The sequence below is a fragment of the Cornus florida genome, unplaced genomic scaffold (genome assembly GCF_030987335.1).
Source record: "Cornus florida cultivar Cherokee Brave unplaced genomic scaffold, ASM3098733v1 CherokeeBrave_3.0.0_Hap2_Chr02, whole genome shotgun sequence".
NCBI classification, from domain to species: Eukaryota; Viridiplantae; Streptophyta; class Magnoliopsida; order Cornales; family Cornaceae; genus Cornus; species Cornus florida.
This window is the reverse complement of record NW_026775572.1, coordinates 8618749-8642789: the sequence shown is the minus strand read 5'-3', so window position 1 is coordinate 8642789 and position 24041 is coordinate 8618749. Positions and strand designations below refer to the sequence as shown.

General features: G+C 33.5%; 1 protein-coding gene and 1 long non-coding RNA gene across 2 annotated transcripts; both read left to right on the top strand.

Annotated features, from left to right (window-relative positions):
* The first annotated feature begins 265 nt into the window (after positions 1-265).
* On the top strand, positions 266-2024 carry LOC132293482 (protein CANDIDATE G-PROTEIN COUPLED RECEPTOR 7-like). The gene has a single exon (XM_059790991.1). The coding sequence runs from the start codon at positions 454-456 to the stop codon at positions 1765-1767; it is 1314 nt and encodes a 437-aa protein (XP_059646974.1). The 5' UTR covers positions 266-453; the 3' UTR covers positions 1768-2024.
* A 6696-nt stretch (positions 2025-8720) lies between these two features.
* On the top strand, positions 8721-11743 carry LOC132293481 (uncharacterized). Its single transcript, XR_009477839.1, has 3 exons — positions 8721-8887; positions 10203-10273; positions 10927-11743. It is a non-coding gene; the product is annotated as an uncharacterized LOC132293481 (long non-coding RNA).
* The last annotated feature ends 12298 nt before the right edge of the window (positions 11744-24041 follow it).

Genomic DNA, 24041 nt, shown 5'->3' with positions numbered 1-24041 from the left:
ACTTTTTGGCTGGAACAAATGGGATTGGCCCAATCAGCTAAACCATGGACTATTTGGATTGAAAAATGATTATATGGTAATTGATTCGGATCCAAAATTGAATGCGAGTCCAAATACTATAATCTGAACTTAAATTTATATGGAACCGTTTAAAATATGTGTCCATAGTAATTCAATGTTGTGTTATTGTAGTAAATGTTTGTTTTTCTTATATAATTTTTAACTTAGACCAGTCAATAACCCCAATACCGTTGAATAAACAGGACACGATTCTTAATTTTTGACACACAGAGATAGATCTATCATTTTCTTCTCTCTTCTAGTTATAGATCTGAATTCATTTTGGGAATAGAAAATCGTGAACTTCAATTCACCCGACCAATTGTATATCTCAGCAGATTCACAACCACCAACACCACCACCGCCACCTACTCCGCCGCAACGGTCATCACCATGCCGAAAATGCCGCTCACCGTTTTCCTCTTCCTTCTCCTCCTCTCCCTCACCACCCTAACCACCGCCGAGATCAAATCCCTAAAGATCACCGACGACAATCGGCCCATGATACTCTTCGAGAAGTTTGGCTTCACCCACACCGGCCACGTCTCCGTCGCCGTCTCCGCCGTCTCCGTCACCTCCACCATCCGCCGCCCTGACCCCTCCCGCCACGGCTTCTTCCTCCTCTCCGAAGAATCCCTAATCCAAGTCCTCATCGAGCTCCAACAAAACCCTAGCTTCTGTGTCATCGACTCCAAGTACATCAAACTCCTCTTCACCTTCCGCGACCTCTCTCCCCCTCTTCACAACTCCTTCAACCAATCCGAACCTGTCATTGCCCCCAATGAATACAGCCTCTTCTTCGCCAATTGCGAAGCAGACAGCCGCGTCACCATGGATGTACGCACCGAGGTCTACAACCTCGACCAAGGCGGCGTCAAAGACTACCTCTCCGCCGGACTCACTCACCTCCCCACCCTCTACTTCCTCTTCTCTTGCGTATACTTAGCTTTCCTAGTCCTTTGGGCCTACGTTTGCCTCACCAACAAGCGATCCGTCCACCGGATCCACCTCCTCATGGCCGGATTGCTCCTCATGAAGGCCCTGAATCTGATCTGCGCTGCCGAGGACAAGCACTACGTGAAGCTCACCGGCACGCCTCACGGCTGGGACGTTTTGTTCTACATTTTCCAATTCCTTAGGGTTGTGTTATTGTTCACGGTGATCGTGTTGATCGGGACTGGATGGTCTTTCTTAAAACCCTTTTTGCAAGAGAAGGAGAAGAAGGTGTTGATGATTGTGATTCCGCTTCAGGTCTTGGCCAATGTGGCTTCGATCGTGATCGGTGAGACTGGGCCGTTCATTAAGGATTGGGTTACATGGAATCAAGTGTTTTTGTTGGTAGATATTGTGTGTTGTTGTGCCATTCTTTTCCCGATTGTATGGTCGATCAGAACGTTGAGAGAGACCTCGAAGACGGACGGAAAGGCCGCCAGGAATTTGGCTAAATTGACTCTGTTTAGGCAGTTCTATATTGTGGTGATTGGGTATTTGTATTTTACGAGAATTGTTGTGTTTGCGCTGAGGACGATCGCTGCATATAAGTATCAGTGGGTGAGCAATGCTGCTGAGGAAATTGCGAATCTTGCATTTTACATGGTGATGTTTTATATGTTCAGGCCGGTGGAGAGAAATGAGTACTTTGTTCTTGATGAGGAGGACGAAGAGGCGGCGGAGATGGCCCTTCGAGATGAAGAATTTGAGCTCTGAAACCCTTCTAGGAAGAAGATATTGGTGATAGGTTGGTTCGCCTCACATGGATATACTGCTCTCATATTGTCACACATTGTGAGTTGCTTAATGAATTTATAACTGAATTTTCCTGCGTAATACTGTTTTCCCTCCCTCTCTTTTCTCTTTTGTTCTTTTTTTTTTTTTCCCTGTTAATTAAACTTTGGTCTTCACGGAGCAGTGATTGTATTTTATGCTGATCAAATTATTATGTCATTTGACTCATTTTGTTGCTATTCACTCTACTTTATAATGTCAATTCACAACTAGAGATATATCTGTCAAATTTTCATTCTTTTGTTTCATCTTCTTGTTTCGTTGTTGTGGTTTTCATTTTGCTTATTATTTCAATTAAAAAAAATTTCATTCTTTTGCTTCATCTTCTTGTTTCATTGTTGTGGTTGTCTGCTATCATTTTGCTTATTATTTGAGGATATTTACTTTAATGCGTTAGCACTGTATCCGGCACTGCACCTGTGTAATCAGAATAATTGTTGGAAATTTCATGTTTTGTATTTTTTTTCTTTTGATGACTACCAACCACTTGTGAGTGGTTTTTTTTTTTTTTTTTCTACCAGCCTTGAACCGGTTGGGAGTTTAGACCGAAACCCACTAGGACAAAGGTGGACCAGTCACACTGAGTGGGTTTTTGCTTGAACTTTTGTATGCCGAATCTCGTGTTATTGACTCATTCAATTGAGGAAGTTTTCTTTTCTTGTTGAAAAATTGTTCCTTCCAATTATATTATTACTTTCCAATTCTTTATTAAATATACATTTCATATATTATGTGTTAGTCTTACAAATTTTTAGGCCTTTTATTTCAAGTGCATTTTGCCAACTTTCTAATTTGATACTCAATTCTTTCTTAGAAGTAGTCACGAACGCTATGTAGTCTGTAAACAACATGCACCATGAGATGTCTTTTTGTATATCTTTCGTTATTCATCTAAGACTAGTGTAAATAGATTTGGGCACCATGAGATGTCTTTTTGTATATCTTTCGTTATTCTTCTAAGACTAGTGTAAATAGATATGGGCTAAGTACTGATCCTTGGTGTAAACCTACTTTTTTTCTCCACAAACAGTATGAACCCTAGTCTTGCTAGTCTCATACATATCCTTAATAATTGTGATGTCGTGGTCCGAGTTGGGTGAATTTTTTTTGACCCGTTTTCTCTTTGCAGGTCTTGGACCCTACTTTTTTTTTTTTTTTTTTTGATAAGTAGGTCTTGGACCCTACTTTGAACTCTCTTGTAGCCTAGTATATAAGAGAGAACACTTAAAATCTCAGAAAAGAGAGTTAGCAAGAGAGAGCTAGGGTTTGGAGAATGAAACTTGTAATCTCTTGTTTTCGTGTAGTGATATCTTTTGCCGATCTTCACTGTGGACATCGGCTTACACCGAACCATGTAAATCTTTGTGTTCTTTGTGCGTGACGTGTTTACTTTTTTGTCGCGATTCTTGATTGTGCTCTTGGTTCGTGTGTTTATCATAACAATATTGTTAATAAGATTTAAACGGGCTCATTTTCTATATAAGGTCCACCAAATTATATCTGTTGAAACTCTATCAGATGCCTTCTCTAAGTTTATGAAAACCATGTATATTGTTTGCTTAACTTTTACATTCTTCTATCAATTGCCTAAGTAAGTAAATGGCCTCCATAGTGGATCTCCCATGCATAAACTCAATTTAGTTTTTGGTCACTGGTTCCCACAATTTCATTATGACTCATTAATTTTATTCCTTGATAACTACTACAATTTTGTATTTATCACATTTATTTTTATATATTGAGACAATTGTACTTTTTGCCATTTGGTATCATTCTTTCATTTAAGATTTTATTAAATAAAGTTGTTAGCCATTCAATTTCCATGTTTCCTAGAGTTCTCCAAACTTCAATTGGTATGTTGTCAGGTCCCACCACTTTGTTATTACCATCTTTTTAAGTGCATCATCTATTTCTCTCTTGTTGATCCTATTTAGCATTCCGAGATTATTATAGTCATCGTATATAATTTTTCTCTAGAATGTTCCTCATTCAAAAGTTGTTGAACATAATCTTTCCATCTATTTAACATGTTGTCTCTTTAACTAATTTCTTTTGATCTATATCCTTAATGCATCTAATTTGATCCATGCCCTAGTCAACCTATCTCTACTTTTTGCTAATTTATAAATATCTTTTCTCACCATCCTTTGTACCTATTTTTTCATTCACACTACTTAGTGCATTTTTATCATTAAGAGTTTCCATACAAATGTTTAACAAAATTGACATTGACTAACAGCATACAACATACAACATGAAATTGTATATCTTTTGTATTTCATCTTACACTATTGTAAATCGGTAGTCTGGACTTAATGTTGATCCTTAATGCAAACCTATTCTCCATATATAATTCCAACTAGTCCTTGTGTCTCAAGTTCCTTTCTCCCTAATGCGTTAGATATCATCTAATATGAAAGATTGTTAGACTTCAGTTCCTTTCTCCCTTCTCTGGTGGTCCAACAATCTCAATTTTTTGCCCTACATTTACTCCATTGTTGTTTGAGAAGAAACAAGTAATTCCCTATTTATAATAAAAGAAATCTCACTTCCATTACCAAATTTTCAACTCTCACCAAATTTTTGAAAGAAGGAACTTCAGTTTCTGTGGAAGGGAAATGGAAAGCCTTATGAATCTCAATTAAAGAAAATATATATAGCGATGATTTAGATGAGTTATTTTCCCCCGACGTGCCTTAGAAGTCCCATTTTTGTTATTGAAACGGAAACTGACTGTTGTTGTATGACAGAACTTTTTTGTGCTATATTTACCTTATTATTATTATTATTATTATTTTTTATGCGGAATATCTCTCTGTGTGTTGCATATGATAACATGACTTAAAAACTTGATAGATGCTTTCATAAAAGAAAGTTGTGTATATTGTGGAGTATTGCATGCTTGAGTTTGTGAGGTATGTCTTCCCAATAAATTCTACAGTCGTGGGAATTTGATTGATCAGTTTGAAGTGAAGAGACTATTTTTTTGTGGATGTGCCGATCCTTTGTCAGTAAAGTTGTTTGTACTGTGGATGTGGGCAATGTGTGAGTGAGTACTTACCTAACAAAACAAAAAATAAATAAATGTTGTTTGTAATTTCTTTATGTTTCCCTTAACTGTCTCTGACAACACCATTTGCTGTTGCAACAGTTTACTTTCTCTGAATTGCTGTGATATATGTAAACATATATATCATCATTAATTAGAATTTTGAGTGGCTGATGGCTATACACAAATTAATAACTGCATTAATATGTGCATTATTTGAATACAAGTAATACTTGTCAGTTACTCAACAAAAAAAAAAAATCATAATTTACATGGATATGCATATGCATATCCATGCGAGGTGTGGATACATATGGGTAAACCCTCTAGTATTAACACACACAGACACTGTTGAATTGTCAATATCCTACTTTTGCTGTGTGTATATATATATTTTGGTCATTTTAAGAAGTTATAAATGTGTTTTAGGAACTAAATCAATCTAGGTATTTGGTTCTTTCAAACTTTGTCGGATGCAGTTGTTATTTACTTGCCTGACTGCTAGTTTGTAGTTGTACAACACATATCCCATGCACTTATGTTTGCAACATTACACGTATCCATGTTATCTCATGCTCAACAATGTTCCGTCACACATTTTGTATTGTTTGTGTAAGAGTACATGCTGGATCCTTGCATCCTTAGATACAGAAGTGTCACTGCCTATTGCAGGTTAGGTGGACCGTATAATGGTTAATGACAGTGATTGGATCTATAGGTGCCTTTTCGAGATGGAAACATTAGTAGTTTGTTGCAGTTCCGATATGGCCATGGAGTCATTCACTTAAGAAGGCATTTTACCTATTAAATTTAGAACTCATAGTAATTATGTTCACCGTCTAGATTATATTTGTGAAATGGAGATATGCGGATGCTTAATTTGATTAATGATACCTTGAATCAACGCATAGTTTTTTTTGCAGTTGTTTGATCTGTTTCTGTTTAGAGACGTTTTGGAAACTTAAGTTTATTTGTCTTCTTTGACAGACATATATGGCTCCAGTATAAATCTGTATTATGTTTGTATATGTGGAAAATGTATGAGAACAGTTAAAAGAATTCAAGTATAAAATGTATGAAGCATGTGTGTGTGTGACAGACAGCTTTTTACATATTCAAACCAGAAAAAGTAGAAATGTTACAGAAAAGTATTTAGTTGATTTTTGAAAAATGTCTTTCGGAAATTCTTGAAACTGAGCCTTGTTTTAGAAAACCATTTATTACAATTTGAACAATACTTCTCTCCTTACTGGTGAATAATCTGTATTAGGTAGCAATATGTATATAATCCCTTCCATGTGATTTTGGAGTGGCAGGCATGGTAACATAGGGCAAAAAGGCCATGTTTGGTCCGATTGAATTAAGGAAGATTTAACCTGTTGAAAACATATTTAATTGGGTTGAAAAACCCTACAGTACTGCAAAGGATCCGGCTCACCATCATTACAAACTTAACAATCATGATTCATCATTGGCCTGGACACCATCCAGCCTGATTCTATTGGCTCTATTAAACATTGAAAAATTGTGTATATTTTCTTGATGCATTCTCATAGCGTCTAAGGTAATTTAGAACTTAATAAAATAACCGTACTGCAATCTTTCAGAAATTATATCTTGATGCTGAAGAATATGCTAAAAAGGCAATGCCATACTGCCATTTGTTACACAACCAAGATAACATAATAATGTCGTACATTAGATTGCAAATACACATTTAAATTTGTTTTGTATAACCTCTTACTTAAATATCAATGTGGAAAAGATTACAATGCTTTACAAAATTGTAAAAGTTACTAATTGATTATTTTTTTAATAGGATTGTTATCATATTTGTCTTTTGATTTTTTTTTAAAGCATATTCTTGTAAAGTACAAATACTTTTAAAACAAATCTTTATTATTATTTGTTTACAACGCTTTTCTAACTCACCTATAAATAGAGGTGGGTATTTGTAAACACGATTAAGAAAGAGAGTTCATAAAAAGTGATGCAACTCTTTGGGTTTTGTGTGTCGTGGATGTAAGTTACACATTATATTTAGATCATTCTTTTATCATTTTGCACGTTGCATCATTTCGTACATTTTTTCTTCATGTCAATTGAATAGTGACATCTTCAAAGGAGTCTCTTTGTGGAGAAATTATTAGATGGTCCTGGTCTAATTTAATGAAAACCTTTCGATCATGAAACTTTGTAATTTATTAATACACTCTTGTGGGACCATTTTTTCAATCCGAGAATCTGTATTTAACTGGTCTACCAAATGTTAATGATTCAGGATTATCTAATAATTTCTCCTCTTTGTGACTATATCATTAGGGAGCCTCTACATCAATTATCATCATATATTTTTATCTTATTATCACTCTAGAATTATTTTTTGTATGCTTAAATGCATATTGTTGGCTATATGCCAAATTTCTGATGAAGTGATCAGAATCATGTTTTTCACTCTTACAGACTATGTTCACTTGCATATATCTTCACTGGACATTATTTTCATACATGTTCCACCCTGGGAATGTTAAAGTTACTATAGTTGAGTAACAAGTTTTTCCTAATAGGACTGATTGATTACCATATTTGTCTTTTAACTTTCTTTAAAGTACTTCCTTTATAATCATATTAATGTAAAGTAAGAATACTTTTAAAATAAATCTTTATTATTCTTTGCTTACAAGTCTTTTCTAACTCACCTATAAATACTTCTAAATAGATGCGTGTATTTGTAAACACGATTAAGAGAGTTCATAATAATAAGTGATGTACCCTTTTGGGCTTTGTGTGTCGTGGATGTAAGCATTAATAGCTAAACCACGTTATATATATTTTAACCAAAACTAATATTAAATATATTTTTAAGAAAAGAACAATACTCAGGTCCTCATTAGTGTAAATCTACACCATACTGATATCACCATCTCTGATTTGGTAAGTGAGTATCTGCACCACCATATTGAATTTGTTAATTAAAGATGACATCTTCATTTATTATTGGTTCACATTAACAGTAAGGATAGTGTAGATTCTCAATAGTAAGGATGGCGATGCCAAGTAAAATCTAAGGGTTTATTGGCACGTTAAACTACTAGTATCATTTTCAGAGTAAGTAAAGAATGTAAAAGAAGAAAGTTTATATTGTAAAACGTAGTTATGGTATAATAAAATAAGAGATAATCCATTAATTTGCTTAGTGACTTTTTTGTCATTGGAAAAAATAAAAGTGAGGTGCGAATATTGCATCCCTAATTTTATTGTCACAAAAGGTAGGACCCTTTTTTTTATCAATTAGTACAAAGGTAAACTTAAATATTCAAATAAATTCTAAATTAATTCTTAAACAAATTACCATTCCATCATTATTATCATCGAAGGATTTATGGAATAATGGTTCATGAAGTTTTAAAAATTATTTTATGCTAACAATATCAATTATATAGTTCAACTCTGTTATTTTTTCATTTGTGAATTTTTTTATTATTACTTACAAAGATTAATATCAAATCCCAATTAGAGAGAAGAAAAGGTTAATACAAAATAGATAAAGTATTTAGAAAGGTAGGACAGTAGGACACGAGAAAAAAATCTGACCACAATTAAAAAGGATAATTGTGGTATTTGTGGTTAAAAAAAAATTATAGTATTTGAAAAATATATTTATTAATTTTTAAAATTAAGATTAGATGTATTTAAAAAAATACATCTTAAAAATATATTTATATTTATTTAAAATATATATTTATATTTATTCATTTCTTTTAACGTTGGATTTCAATCGCAAAGTTAATCGGATCATCTCCCTTTTTAATAATACAATAATGGTAAAAGATAAAAATGAAAAAAAATGTAACCCCAATCCGCCGTAGAGCAAACCCCGGAGAGGTCATTATATTTTTCCCAAACGAAAACCCTAGGATTGTGTGCTCAAATGTAAATTCCGCCTCCTCCTTTGGCACCGTCTCTCTCACGATTCCGTTGCTCACTAACACGGTGTGTTTTCTTTTTCTTGTCTTCTTTTGTTTCTTCAATTTTTTCACGGCCATTTTTGTCTTCAGAATTATCAGGACGGTGATCCATCTACACAATCCAGATCTGGTACACAATCCAGATCTTAGCTTGAATGTTTCACTCTGGTTTAGACTTGGTTTGAAACATTACATGCATATATGTAAAGTTTTCACTTATTAAAAAACTTGTTTACTGACTAGTCAACTAAAAGGTTCTTCAACACCATCCTTTAAATAGTTGGATATTTGAATATATAATTTTGAATTACAGCCGAGAAATTAAAGTATTATTGGAGTTAAATTATTGCAATTGCCTGTTTTCTGAAACCAAAAAAAAAAAACAATTTTTACCTGAGGAACCAACAAGGAAAAAACTGTGTCATTTGCACAATTAACCTAAAAGATTGAGGCTTTATTGGTATCAATTTTGTGGCGTGTTTTGTGGAGTATTTTGTGGCTGCTTTCTCGATTAATGTATGTCATGGTTTTACATTGCCCCAAATTACAATAACAACTGTTCATGCTCTTAAGCATAGATTTTTCACATTGTATTGAATATTTGGGTAAAAATTAGTGATGCAGATCTACTCAGTGTTGGGTTGCTTGGAAGTGTTGCCTTGGAATTGGAATTGGAATTGGAATTGGAGAAAAATTAGTTCAAAGTTTATACTAATTCTATGCAACCCAACATAATGCAACCCAACATAGCATTAAACAATTGTTTGTTGTTTTATATTAACCACAAACCAGCTCTTTTCGTGGGAAGTTCTATTCTATACTTGTTTCTAAAGACGTCTAGAGGATTGTAATGGGTGGGCTTCGCGACGTAACCCAAAAACATAAGTTGTTAGGTGGGCTAACACCCAAACCCATTTCACTTCTCATTCGGAGCCGATGTGGGACAAACTCAAACTCGCAACGCCCTTGTTGCGGGTCGGGCCACCCTGCCTACCTGGGTGGTGGTCCGGACACTTTTTGGTCGGGCGCTTGGCGTGACATCGGAACAAGGATTGAGGCTGACTCGCTATACCAGTTGTAATGGGTGGATGAATCGTGATTCGATCCAAAAATTTAAGTTGTTAGGTGGGGTTAACACCCAACCCATATATACTCATTTCACTTCCCATCCGGATCCGATGTTGGGACAAACCTCTAACAATTAACTCTTATATGCATATATAAATGAACTCATATAATTAGAAAAAGACTTGATTGTTGTTGTCGTCATTTTATGCATATATAAATAAACATTAGAGGCAGGATTTTTTCCCTAACTATTATCCTTCTTTTATGTACAGCTTTGCGCGTGGTGGGAATTTTTCAGCAGCGAATAGTTCAATTGATATGGATCAAATGGAAGAACTTGAAAGTAATTAGTTTGAAAATATTGTCTATAACATTTGAATATTATTGTGTACTACTCTTGATATATGTAGTGTTTTATGATTTTTGTTTCATGGGATGTTACTTTTCCAATATGAAATTAATTCTGGTTGTTCTTGAATCTACCTAAATGCTGATAGCTTCTGTAGTATTACAAATTTGTGTATTGACAGATTTTTCTGGAGAGGCGAATCTTAATTTAAGATGAGGAAAACAAAATTATGCCACAATTGCATCCCTCAAGCTAGTAGTGTTTGGATTATAAATTAACTGAAGTAATGCACAACAAATCATTATAACTTTTTTTTTACCCATTGGTTTTTCCCAGGAATGATTTCTGGGCAGTATGTTTGCTATGAGATGAGTTCTCTATTGCCACATCTTTCCTTTTTAAATGCTAGACTTAAATCTCAAGTCAAATATCTTTTAAAAATTTGTAGCAGCTATACAGTTTGCTCTTTTGATTCTTGTTATGATCTTCAAAGCCTGTGGTGTTCAAGTTGAAATTTTAATCCATATCTGCTTGTTATATTCTTCATTTGTAATTTTATCATCATCTCTGAGAGCTGCAGTGTTCCACTTGTGGAAGAGCCTCCTATCACAATTGGGATTGAAGATGGTGACTTTTTTTTTATGCAGTGAGCGATGAGGTGGAAGGGGAACTTAGCATTGGTGATGGTGAGGTAATTGGTTCAAATGAGTCGGTGATTCCTGAACCATTCTTTGTGCAGGCAAGGCAGGAAGAGACAAAGATTGCTTGATGTGAGGGTGGCAAAGAAGTGCTCCATGGACTTGCAATGGAGAAGCAACAGGCATCCTCTGGTGTGGCTGGATTTCTTGGGGTGGATGCTGCAGTGACAAATGAACCAATTGTCGAGGAGCTCAATCCAGGAGTAGTTTTAGCCACACATGAGGTGCAAAACTCGGATTGCAATATTGCAATTTCGTCACACAAGGATGTCCTCTTGACTGAGGAGAGCTGGAATGGCGTTATAATTGCTTCCGACTTGGCCTCTTTTTTGAAGGTAGCATCCTCGTGTCATCCAGAGACTTTCAAATCTCTATGTGGCCGTCATGTCATCATAAGGCGTTTTGCATTTAACTGCATTGGAAGGGTTCTACAGATTTTTGTCCAATGGTAACTACGAAGAGCCTTTGTTTATCAGAAGCAAAGTGTTTGGTGAAAAATTTGAAGGGTGTTGGTGCCCAGGTTGTCTGGCTCGATGAGCAATTGAGCATTATAGCAGAGAAGGCTTCGAGAAGGGGCCAGTCTTTGAGCTCTTTTGAAGGTGAGTCGTGCTGAATATGCTATCTTCCAGGGCTATTATGATGACTAAGACTGCGATGCAACTAGGTTAACTATCTATTTGTTATAATATGTTATTTAAGGAAATGTTATGGAAACCAGTATGTTTGCTTTTCTTCATTTATTAACGGTAATGCTTGATTTTGGAAAGATTGATAGGCTGTTTATTCTTCATCGTCTTTGATTGTAGAGAGAGTATTTTGTGCGTGCTGCTGTTTCCTAATTATTTTGGATTCTAATCAAAATCGGATCTATATAGGATGTTACATTATATAACGGGATTGTTAATTACACACACCCAAGTGCGTGTTGCCCTTTCACCCCTATCTCATATTTTTGGGCTACTAACCCGTCGGTAACGCTACCGTTTGGCCATTTTTTTTTTTTCTTTTCATGTGATTTTTAAGAATTCATGGAATAAGTGGACTGGCCAATCTTAGAAAAATGATACCAGAAGCAGTATCAAATTCAAAAAAAAAAAAATATATATATATATATATATATATATATATATATATATATATATATATATTTTATATAGTGTATCTCATGAAATTTTGAAAAAAGAAAGAATCAAATACAGAATAAAAAATAAAAATAAAGAATTATAATAGATACCAAAGTGACATAAAAAAGGAAGTTATCAAAGTGACCGGTCAACATCCATCTTTTATAACAATCTCAGACGCACGTCCTTTTTTAGGGAAATAAAATATTTACAATCCAGTTATTATAAATTAAGGAGTGATGTATAAATGAGTTTATAAATTTTTTTATCATTCTCTTTAAAAAAAAAAAAAGAAGAGAGAAGTGAAGTGTAATTGTAGAAAAGTAAAGTGCGAATATTGTCTCTTTTTTTTATATTTAAACTCTGAAACTGGTTTATTTTATTTTCAAAAACAACCAAATTTTTAGTTAATTGGTACAATCAACTATCACATCCTCCAAAATAATCTTGAAGATCTCTTAAAACATGACTCGATTTTTTATATTGACGTGACAAAATTATTTTTAGAATTACAAGTCTTAAGAGTAGCTTTACCAAAAGAAACAAGAAAAGGCAATTGAATTATTAGATTTTATAAAATGGCTAGGTTGTTGTTTCCAAATTCTTGAATTACATATATTATTGATTATTCTGTTTACAGTTGCATCTGCTGAGATAAGCTTTTCAAAGTTGCAATTGATCAAATCCGGTCGATGATATGTTCGAGAAACTTGATTGTTAACACTTTAATTGATAATTTTGCATCTAAAAATACAAGATGGTCACATTTACTTTGATATGAAATAAAATTTTAATTTTTGTTACTAAGTTGTGTTGACTATATCTTTTTCTTTTTTTATGTAAATTAGAGCGTGCTCTTTATAAAGAGCTAAGAGCGGGTATGAAATTTCGTCTAGAATCTCTCAAAATTTTAGAAATCTCAAAAAGGGCGGTGGGTGTATATAATCATTTGAGCAAGCATATGATAATAAATTGCATATATGTAACTGGTCATACAACACCGACCAAGTCCATATTTAGCGTGTAAACGTAGTTCAACATTCCTTGCATTACAATACACCAAATTTATGACAGAAATATTTTGCATTTCAACTACAACACAAGTTTAACATTTTAAACAACTTAACACATTGCTAAAAAAACATGCTAGAAATTAAATAAAGCACATAAACACAACTTGAGAATTATCATCAACAAGATTAACACATCTTTACCTCACAATGAACAAAACTCAAGAAATCCCACAGAACTAAAGTGTCCCAAACCAAGATTTTGAACCCTAGAATCGTATAATATGAAGATGAAAACAAACTTCTCTTAAATGGCTTCTCCAAAATCAATCTTCAAATGTCTTGAAATCTAGATTGAAAAGTTTTAGATCAAAGTGGGTGAAAATATGTATAGATTTAGAAAGAGTAAGTGTAAGAATATTTTGGGCCCTCCTTGCGTCTCCTTTTATTGTCTTTCAACTATTGCTTAATTACAAACTTAATCCCAAACTTCTTAGCTATTTTTTCCTTGTTTTAAGCTAGTTTGGAAAAATTACCAAATAGCCCTCCTCCTTTTCACTTCTCTCAATGAAGTCCAGAATGACTTTCATTGAAGCCCCAGTCATTCCCGAGTTTCACACATCTGAATCAACGTGAACTCGACAAAAGAATAAAACTATTGATGCAAGATTTTACAGCGACTCGGAACGACGTCATATTTGAAAGAGAGAAAAAAAAGAAGTGTTGTACTGGCGTAAGAGCTTTCGACCATCAAGTTAGTACTAGCTCAGGAAGTGAAAAAGACTTTTATAAGAATTTGTGTCGTACCTCATGGGTTCATTGAACCCCCTTTTTTATAAGGGAGGGTGGTAGCATTCAAGTAGGAAATCTATTTCCCTTTACTTTTCCAACACAGATAGGAAAGTTATTTGTTATCCTTATCCTTCTCATTATCCTTCGTTGTAATTTACCTTTAGTGCCGATTAAACTGAAGTGCAAGAAAGGAAAATCAAGTTTACATCATGCATTAGCTTAGCATGAATTTTTTTTGAAGAAAGTTGTGAGAAAATTTTATTTTGTCACTTTGAATAGCATGAAAATGAAAAGAAAATGATTCTATTTATCAAAAATACCCTCTAAACTTCTAAATTACACTATTTTTATTTTTATCAAATTATATATGGAATGGAGAAGAAAATAAGATATAATATTATGCAGAAAAAAAAAGAATTTGATATGAGAGATTGACTATAGGTGAGTTCCAAACAGTTGACCAACAATCCCAACACTAACTCAGTTTTCACCCAACACTCTTGCGATCAACAAATACTTATGTATATATATAAGTTATAGCAACTCTTAATCATTTATCAATTATGAATTTTTTTTTACTAATCTCTTGCTATCAACAAATAACCATGTATATATATAACAACTCTTAATCATTATCAATTATGAAAAAAATATTTTACTAATTTCAGACATTCTGAAAAAAAAGTGAAAAAAATAATTTAATAATGAAAGGAAAAAATAAATTAATTTTTGGATGTACACATAAAAATACAAATAATTAAATTAGTAATACATGATTGAATAAACAAACAATTTACATAAGAGTTGAATGAAACTCTTTTCAATTAAGTTCAGAGAAAAAAAAAATGAAGAGAGACAATCGATACGGGTATAATAGAAAAGTAAAATATAAAGTGCACAACTTTTGCGAGAAAGATAATTTTTGTATGTTTTATGCACGAAAAAGGAATATTCTTTTTCTCAAAACTTTCATTTTCCCTCTAACCAAACTTCTTAAAAATTAAAATCTTTTCATTTCTGGTTATTTGACCCTAACCAAACGGATGCTTAATGAAATTCTCCATCTCATATCAGAAACAAACCCGAAAATACTCAAACGAGGTTCCCAAAGGCTAAATCATGGTAAAACCCAAAGTTTCTACAAGGCTTTGCTCTTGGGTGTTATCCTCTCCTTTGGGCCTGTCCAATGGGCTGAGGCAATGGCTAGTCTTGTAATTACTTATACTTTATATATATATATATATATATATATATATATATATATATATATATATACACACACTTTTAAATTCTGAAAAAAAAAAAAAAGTTATTAGGTGATTTGTTACGAAGGATGAACGGGTTTGGACCATTTGGTAGCTAAATTTATTGTGTAATATTTAAGAATAAAAAGTGATGTTTGAAAGACTGTAAAAACAAAAAAAATTGTTATATATTATATTAATTTTAGAAAAAGATTTGCTATAGTTGTTCAGTACTTCAGTTATAGTAACAAAAACAAATAAAAACGATTTTTTTGGCTTTTTAATTTGGCTCTTTTTTTTTTATTATTTTTTTATTTTTAATTAAAGCATATGTGTAATTATACGAAATGTAATAATCATTACCGAACATTACTTTTGTCCATTGTTTTTTCATAAATTTAGCAATAAAAATACAATCTGCTTTGCATTGGAAACTCTTTGTACTTTTAGTCCTAGCATAGATATAGATGTAGTAGATATTGCATATTTATGTTCACTTAAAAAAAATAACAGAAATTGAATATTAACAAAAAAAAAAAATCCAATGTACTTTTCTTACTAGTATAGATATAGATGTAGTAGATATTGCATATTTATGTTCACTTAAAAAAAATAACAGAAATTGAATATTAACAAAAAAAAAAAATAAATAAAAAAAAATAAAAGAACCCATAAAAAAGAGACATAGGAATTTTAAGAATTACTAAACTGAACTTGAAAAAAAAAAAAATTAGAAAAATTATACTGAACCGACGTCAGTAAATCCATATAGCATTTTATTCATTTGGGGTCTCCCAAAATTACCTAAATGGCCTAAGATTTCAATTCATTTTAACAATATGCCGGATTTGAGAGTATTTTATTGTAAATTTTAAATTAACTAAAAACTCACATACCATTTGTCTTTGCCGGGGGTCGAACCCTCACAGAAATAAAGATCTTTAATTTCAATGTTTTCTTTTGAACTCCAATTCAAAGGTGCGGCGATTGTAATGAATTTCGAATCAAACGATTCTAAATGGTTTGATGATGGAGAGCACCTTACAAGCGGTACACACCAGCATCTCTTCTTAATGGATTTTGGGGGGAAAACAATAAATTAGGGCAAAATCGATTGTCACTGTTCTTCTTCTCCAAGTAATGTCTGAAAACACACATATCGATATGAATCATCTGATCTAAAATTATACAGTATCTTCCATTGATCCTTACGATTTCTTGATTGCTATGTAATGTACTCTCTCTCTTTCTAAAAACACACCCATAATAACTATTGATTGCGGTTAGAAATTTTTTTTCTATATTAGGCTATGTAAATAATAGCGTGCGTATATATATACATTCTATATACATAGATCTGTATTTTACGTGTCTAAGATGACGATTATGATGATGATTTGGTAGAAACTTTCTTGTTGTTTATGTGCTAAACTGGATCACTGGTTTGATATTCTGATTATACAAGTTGTTGAAGAAATTGTGGCTTAGCGAGTGTGCAAGATGGAACAAATAAATTGTAGAGCTATGAATAGTACTAGTAATGGAAATTTGTTCAAGTAAAACTGGCCATGACCGACAAATAAATTGCAGAGATATGAATGATACTTGAAAATGGTATGAATTATCAGAAGTAGTAGTTTCTAAAAACACACACATAATAACTATTGATTGCGTTTAGAAATTTTTTTCTATATTAGGCTATGTAAATAATAGCGCGTATATATATACATTCTATATACATAGATCTGTATTTTACGTGTCTAAGATGACGATGATGATGATGATTGATTTAGGATGATTTTCTGTAGAAACTTTCTAGTTGTTTATGTTCTAAATTTGATAACTGGTTTGATATTCTGATTATACAAGTTGTCGAATAAATTGTGGCTTAGTAGTATCTTTCGAGTGTGCAAGATGGAACAAATAAATTGTAGAGCTATGAATAGTACCAAGTAAGTGCATTCAGGTATTTTGCTACTATATTATTTATTTCCTCTGCCCGTTACCATTTTGGTGTTCTTACATTTCCCACCATTTATTTTTGTTATTCTTAATAGATTCTGATGGTAATAAATACTTACTTTAATAGTAGCTTATAAGTTGCCTTATTATATTACTCGAGTTACACATGACTTTAAACATAAGATGATCGATCTGTTAAGCTGTCGCCAATTGCTACTAAGAACCTAACAGAACTTTTCAAAATATGGTGGGGTTCTAAAGCCATTTGTGTATGCAATGGCAATACAGAGTGTAATCTGTTTGTGTAATTGTTGTTTCTCATTGCTGTTTTCTGATTGCTATGTGATAGATTTTAAGTTTTGTGGTTCTAAATCCAGGCAAACTAGTCATAAAATGCCTCAGAAAGGCTGATATGCTAACATTTGAGTCTGGTGAATTGTTATTATTTCTTATGATAAATCAGGTGAATTATTTTATAAAGTTAATTGAATTATTTGTTCCTTGTGTTTGCTTAAAGATGCATTCCGTCAAGTTGCACATTGAAGAGAAACAGTACAGTGAGATTTTTTTTTTTATTTCTTTAGTGATTGGCTGCAGAAAATGTAATTTATTTTGCAGCAGAAGGAATAAAATGAGATTTTGGGTTTACCCTTTTTTAAGCTGCGTATATTAGTATTTTGTACTTTGGGTGCTAATTTCACTGGGGTTGGAAGGAAATGAATTTCCAATTGGATCTAAGGAATTCCAAAAACTAATTTTTTGGAATTTCTTCTTCTTCTTTTATTCCTTTTCATTTTTGTCAGGAGCTTTTAAGCTCTGGTCAAGTTTACCTCCAAATTGTCTTCTCTTGGCACATTTGGTTTCATTTAGATTATTTTTTGGAATTTTTGAGTTGATTTGTTTGTTCCTTAGTTCATTTCTTTCTTCTCTATGCAGATTTGTGGTTTGCAAAGAGGGATATATTGTAGCTAACAATGACGAAAGTGCCTCCAAAGAAGTTCTCAGTCGAGAAAGCTTTGAGTATGGAAAATCTATCTTCGGGAACAAGATGGAAGGTTGCCAAATTTGTATTTTCCTTCTTTTTTTTTTCCCCCAATTTATAAAATTAATCTAAATTTATGTCTTTTATATTCTTGATCTTTGGCTTTATTTATTACGCAGGTGCTAATCAGTGATAAATTTGGACGATCATTCAGAAAATTGAAATCAGACGGTACCAAGAGTTCCATTATGAAATACTTATTGAAGCTTTCAGGTGGCTGGAGACCAAATATTGGTGAAGACTCTTCGCAAATTATAACAGAATTCAAGGTTAATAATGGGCTTGGCATCGTTTGCACTAATGATATAGTGAAGGATGAATGTAGTACGTACATCCAAGTTTTGAAGGTTTGGGATATATTGCCTTTGATGGAGATCCCTGAATTGGTGAAGCCTCTCCATAGCATAGTAGGAATGTACAATGATGGTTTTAAGAATCGGTGCAAGGAGAAGTGTTTTGAGGGGTATGTCCCTTCCTTTTTATCTATTTTTGCTAAAGTTTTGAACACAACATAATAATGTTATATATATTTGAATTTTAAAGAGTTTACTTTTGGTGTTTAGGAATTTATTAGTTCCAAAGTCCTGGATAAGCTCTTATGACGAGGTTAGCAACAACGAGTTGGATTGTGCTGGCTCAAGCACTGATGGTACTAGTTATGTTGAGGCTTTAAAAGTTGATGAAAGTTTATTGCACACAAAGTTTTATCCTTTATCCTCAGCTGCTGTTATGAGTCAACTTCTCTCTGAATGTAATGCTGGAGAGCTGGCTCTCTCCTTTCAACTTGCAAACCAGGAGCTGGAGATCACTCAGTTTAATAAAAGTGCCTTCATAGCTGGAAGGTCCGGCACTGGAAAAACCACTATTTTAGTTAAGAAATTGTTTCAAAGGGAGGAACAGCATCGTGGCCAGACAACCCCCTTGCGGCAGCTTTTTGTGACCTTTAGTCCAAAATTATGTCATGCTGTTAAACAACAAATTACCCAACTGGATAGGTAAGTAAAGGTTGTTGAAATATTTTTATCATCAATATGATCATCCTTGCCTTTAGCACATGAATTCACTTTTTTCCCCATATAATCTACTTTGATAGATGGTTGTCCATTTATGTTGTTATTGGTGGATGTGCAGCAACTAGTTATTAGTCAATTCAATTAGTTGTTCCAGCCTATTTAGTTTGTCTATTTAGTGGAATTATGAGGACTATATTCTTTTCTATCTTCTAGAGACGTATTGAAAATGGTCTTATAAATTAAATATACTTGTATATGCCTATCTATGTCTATACTATTATTATAGATAAATAAAATGCATTATAGATAAATTAATTAATTAATTAAAAAGTCTAGAAATAGAATATAACTAAATTCAAAACTCGAAAGAAGAAATATGATTAATTATTAAAAGGAAACCCCATAACACATCAATTGCCGGATTTGTTCTACCTCAGTCCTTGGTTTTTATTTTTTTTTCCCTGTGTATATGGTCATGCTATTTGGATAATTGCTTGGTGGTAAATTTATTTACTGTGTTTGTAAATCCATGCTTTTTAAACACTCAACATATGACTTCTGTCCATTTGGAAAATTGGAGAACTTTTAAAAGTTCATATATGATACAATAAGTGCATCCGTTAATACCACTTTTAAGTTTTGACCATATGTCTTTTACTAGTATAAATAAAAATGGGAGGCATGGTTTTTTTTAAAACTATTATCCTTGTTATATGTACAGGATTGCCCATGGTGGGAAGTTTACAGCAGAAAACAGTTTAATGGATGATATGGAAGATATCCCAAATAGTTTTGTTAAAATTCCTGATGGAAGTTATCCTCTTGTCATAACATTTCGTAGATTCTTATTGATGATGGATAAATCATTGGGTGTTTCATTTTTTGAAAAGTTGAATTATGAAAGGAGTGTTTCTAATCCTAAAACTGGAAATTTAAGGTCAGAGGTGGAGGAGGTTAACTATGCCAGGTTTAGTAAATATTACTGGCCTCAATGCAGTGAACAGAAAAGGAAGAATCTGGATTCTGATATAGTATTCACTCAAATTATTTCTCAAATAAAAGGTGGCCTGCAAGCAGGGGAGGAGCCCCATGATGTTAAACTTAGTAAGGAGAATTATATTTCACTGTCTAAGGGTCGGGACTCCACTTTGGACTTTGAGCAGAGAGAGGCAATCTATGGTATTTTTGAAAGGTATGAAAAAAGGAAAATGGGAAGGGGCGAATTTGATATGGCGGATTTAGTAATTGATCTTCATCATAGATTGCTGACGGAAAATTTTGAGGGTGATAAAATGAATTATGTTTACATTGATGATGTGCAAGATCTTAGCATGAGAGAGATTTCTCTTCTCAAAAATGTTTGTGAAAATGGTGATGAAGGCTTTATTTTTTCGGGTGATACTGCCCAGACCATTGCAAGGGGGATTGATTATACATTGCAAGATATAAGAAATTTATTCTACAGCGAGTTCATATTAAAATCAAAAAGTGCTAAACCTGTTAGAAGAACAGAGATGGAAGAAAGAGTGCCAATTTTCAAGTTGACTCAAAACTTTCGCACACATGCTGGTGTACTTAGATTGGGACAAAGTGTTATTGACCTTTTGTACCATTTTTTTCCTCTATCAATTGAAGAAATGAAACCTGAGACTAGTCCATTATATATTGAAGCTCCGGTTTTACTCGAGACTAGTGAAAATGAAAAAGCAACTGTTACAATTTTCGGAAATTGCATTAATGCTGGTGACAAGCTTGTTGGATTTGGCTCTGAGATGGTCATATTAGTACGAGATGAAGATACTAGGACGGAAATTTTTGACTTCGTTGGAAAAAAGGCTCTTGTTCTGACTCTAGAGGAGTGCCAAGGTCTGGAGTTTCAGGTAAGCCTAAACTAAACCTAAACGTTTAATTATGAGTTCTGTCTTTCTTTAAATGATAGCATTATTTAAACAATGAATGTAGCAAAATGTATTTGACTCTTGGATATATAACATCCATTGTAGGATGTAATTCTTTACAACTTTTTTAGTACATCCCCCGAGAAGACTCCATGGAGATTAGTAGGTCGATATATGACTGAACGAAATATGATGCCTGCTAGTTCTTCTCAAGCATTTCCAGAGTTTATTCCGACAAAACATAGATCCTTGTGTTCTGAATTGAAGCAACTCTATGTTGCTATCTCGCGTACAAAGCAAAGATTATGGATCTGTGATAGCATCAATGACCTATCGAAGCCTATGTTTGATTATTGGAAGAAATTGAGCCTTGTCGAAGTAAAGGAAGTTCATCATTCACTCACGCAAACAATGAAAATTCCAAGCAGTCCGGAGGAATGTGGGTCATGGGGTCACAAGGTCTGCTTTATCATTCTCTTTATAACACTATTGCTGTTGTTTTTATAAGGATTAAGGAAATAGCCTACTGTGTTTCTTACAACCTTTTTTGATCTGTGTTTTTGCAGCTCTTAGACAAAGAATATTATGAAATGGCGGCAATGTGCTTTGAAAGAGCTGGAGAGACGGAAACAAATTTGAAAAAAAAGGCTGACTTTGCTAAACTTAATAAAGATGCTGAAATTGGTTCTGATGTCATTAGGGAGAGTGCCAAAACACTTTATTCGGGAAATAGGGCCAAGGAAAAAGCAGAATGTTGTGCTTTGGGGGAGTATGAAAGAGCTGGTATTGTTTTTTCATTCTTCTTTAAAAGTGATATTAGACTATTATTTGCTGCTGTTGATGTATGTAGTGTTTCTGGTTTTATTTTCATGAGCTGTTACTTCTCTAATAATAATTGTTGAAAGCTTTTGTGCTATTATTCCAGGATGCGTGGGAAGTGAAGAAGTGCTCAAAGAGCTCGAAAACAAGAAGCAAGAGGAATCCTCTGATAATGTGGTTGTTCATGGAACAGATGCTGTTGTTCATGGAACAGATGCTGGAGGCACAGATGAACCAATTGAAGTCCAATCTGATGATGTCACACATAATGTGGAAACCATGGAGCCCAATATCCCGATGTCATCTCAGGAGGATGAACTTTTGAATGAGAAATGGAATGGTGTTATGATTGCTTCCAAATTTGCCTATTATTTGAAACCAGCAGCTTTGCGTTATCCAGAGGTTTTCACATCTTTATGCGGCCTCCATTACTTGATTAAGCGCTCTGTATTTGAATGCATTGGGAGAGTACTACAAATCTTTTATGGGCTGGTCAGAGGTATATGTGAAGGGACTTCGTTTTTTTTGGAAGAGACTTTGTTGTCAGAAGCAAAGGAGTTGGTGGATTATTTGAAGGTTGTTAGTGTCGATGTTGATTGGCTCGAGGAGAAATTGAGAATAGCGGAAAAGACTTCGACACTTGGCCGTCTACAAGGGGAAATGAAGACAACTCTGGATGAATATAACAGGATACAGGAGTGTTGCTCTGAGATAGACAGGAAAGTAAACACATTAATGGAAGAGAGGACAAACTATGGAGCTCAAAGCAAGACAACTCTGGATAAATATGGCAGGTTAGAGGAGTGTCACTCTGAGATAGCGAGGGAAGTAAAAACATTAATTGATTTAGAGTTTGAGTATTTGTAATTGATGTGACGGTTGAATATTATGTTTGATGCTTTGTTATACATAGAAAACATGTATGGAGCCACAGTGAGCCTGGGCAGGGGCTATTGTCCAGTCTTAGAATCCGCACAAGCCCAGGGTTTTAACACCCACCGGTCTTGAACTTGATCCACAATGAACAGTTAGGTACTCAAGTGGATTGTTAACTACTCACATGGTGACTCACATGGTGATTTTGTTATCATCAAAATCTCCAACTTTCGCCTGAAACCTTGGCATCAATAACGTAACGTGCCCATATTACACATATTTATTATGTTCGTTTATGTTAAGAATGCTGATCAAAGTGAAAAGAGATATATTACTTGATAAAGTATGCCCATAGAGTCTATGCAAACGGACAGCAGGAGACGACCTATATATACATGCATACATACATATATATGTATATGTATCTATGAGTGGGCTGAACCTCTTATGACATTGTCTGGTTTAAAAATTACAGAGGAGGAAACAGTTGAGTACAGTGCCACTAAGGATCCAAACCACAAAAAGAAGTTTAGTGAGTGCTTTATTGGATAGGGTTATGGAAATGTCTCTTTGTGACGGTAGGTGTTTTTTTCTTTTTTCTTTTTTCTTTTACCTCCGCAACACACTCAATGATCCGCTGAAAATTAAATCCCTCCTTATCACACAAGGGAAACATTATCATATGCATTTGTAAAAGTCCCATGGAGAAAGAAAGAAGAACAAACAAATTTGCCTTCTTTATTAAATCCCCAATTAAAAAAAATATTATAATTATGTGATTATCAAGAAATGGAACTGTCATCATTTTATTGGTCCAGATAGTGTATGGAGAATGAAAGAATACATAAAGAAACTCTTAGAAAAAAATACAAAAACTCTGCCAAAGCTATGAAGAAGAAGAACAAATACATTAAAATTTTGCTCTTCTTTATTGAAGTTCCACAGTAATTCAAGAACAAACTTTTTATAACCTTTGAATTTTAGCCAAGGGGATCGAATAAAAGGATTCCTTTATTTTGTAAAGAAAATTTTTAGCAGATTCTACACCTTTATTTTATTGAAAATCAATAAAATTAAAATTTTGATTTATTCCATTTTTCGTTTCTTTATTCTCATATTAGAAATTTGTGAGTATAGATATTTTTGGAAAAAAAAAAATTGCATTAAGGGAATTATAGGGATCATGTTACCTATGTGTAGGTGCAAAAATAGTCTGACTAAGAATAGTCAACAAAATTACTACATCCAAAATAATTGTAATGTTTGTGTTATATATATATAATT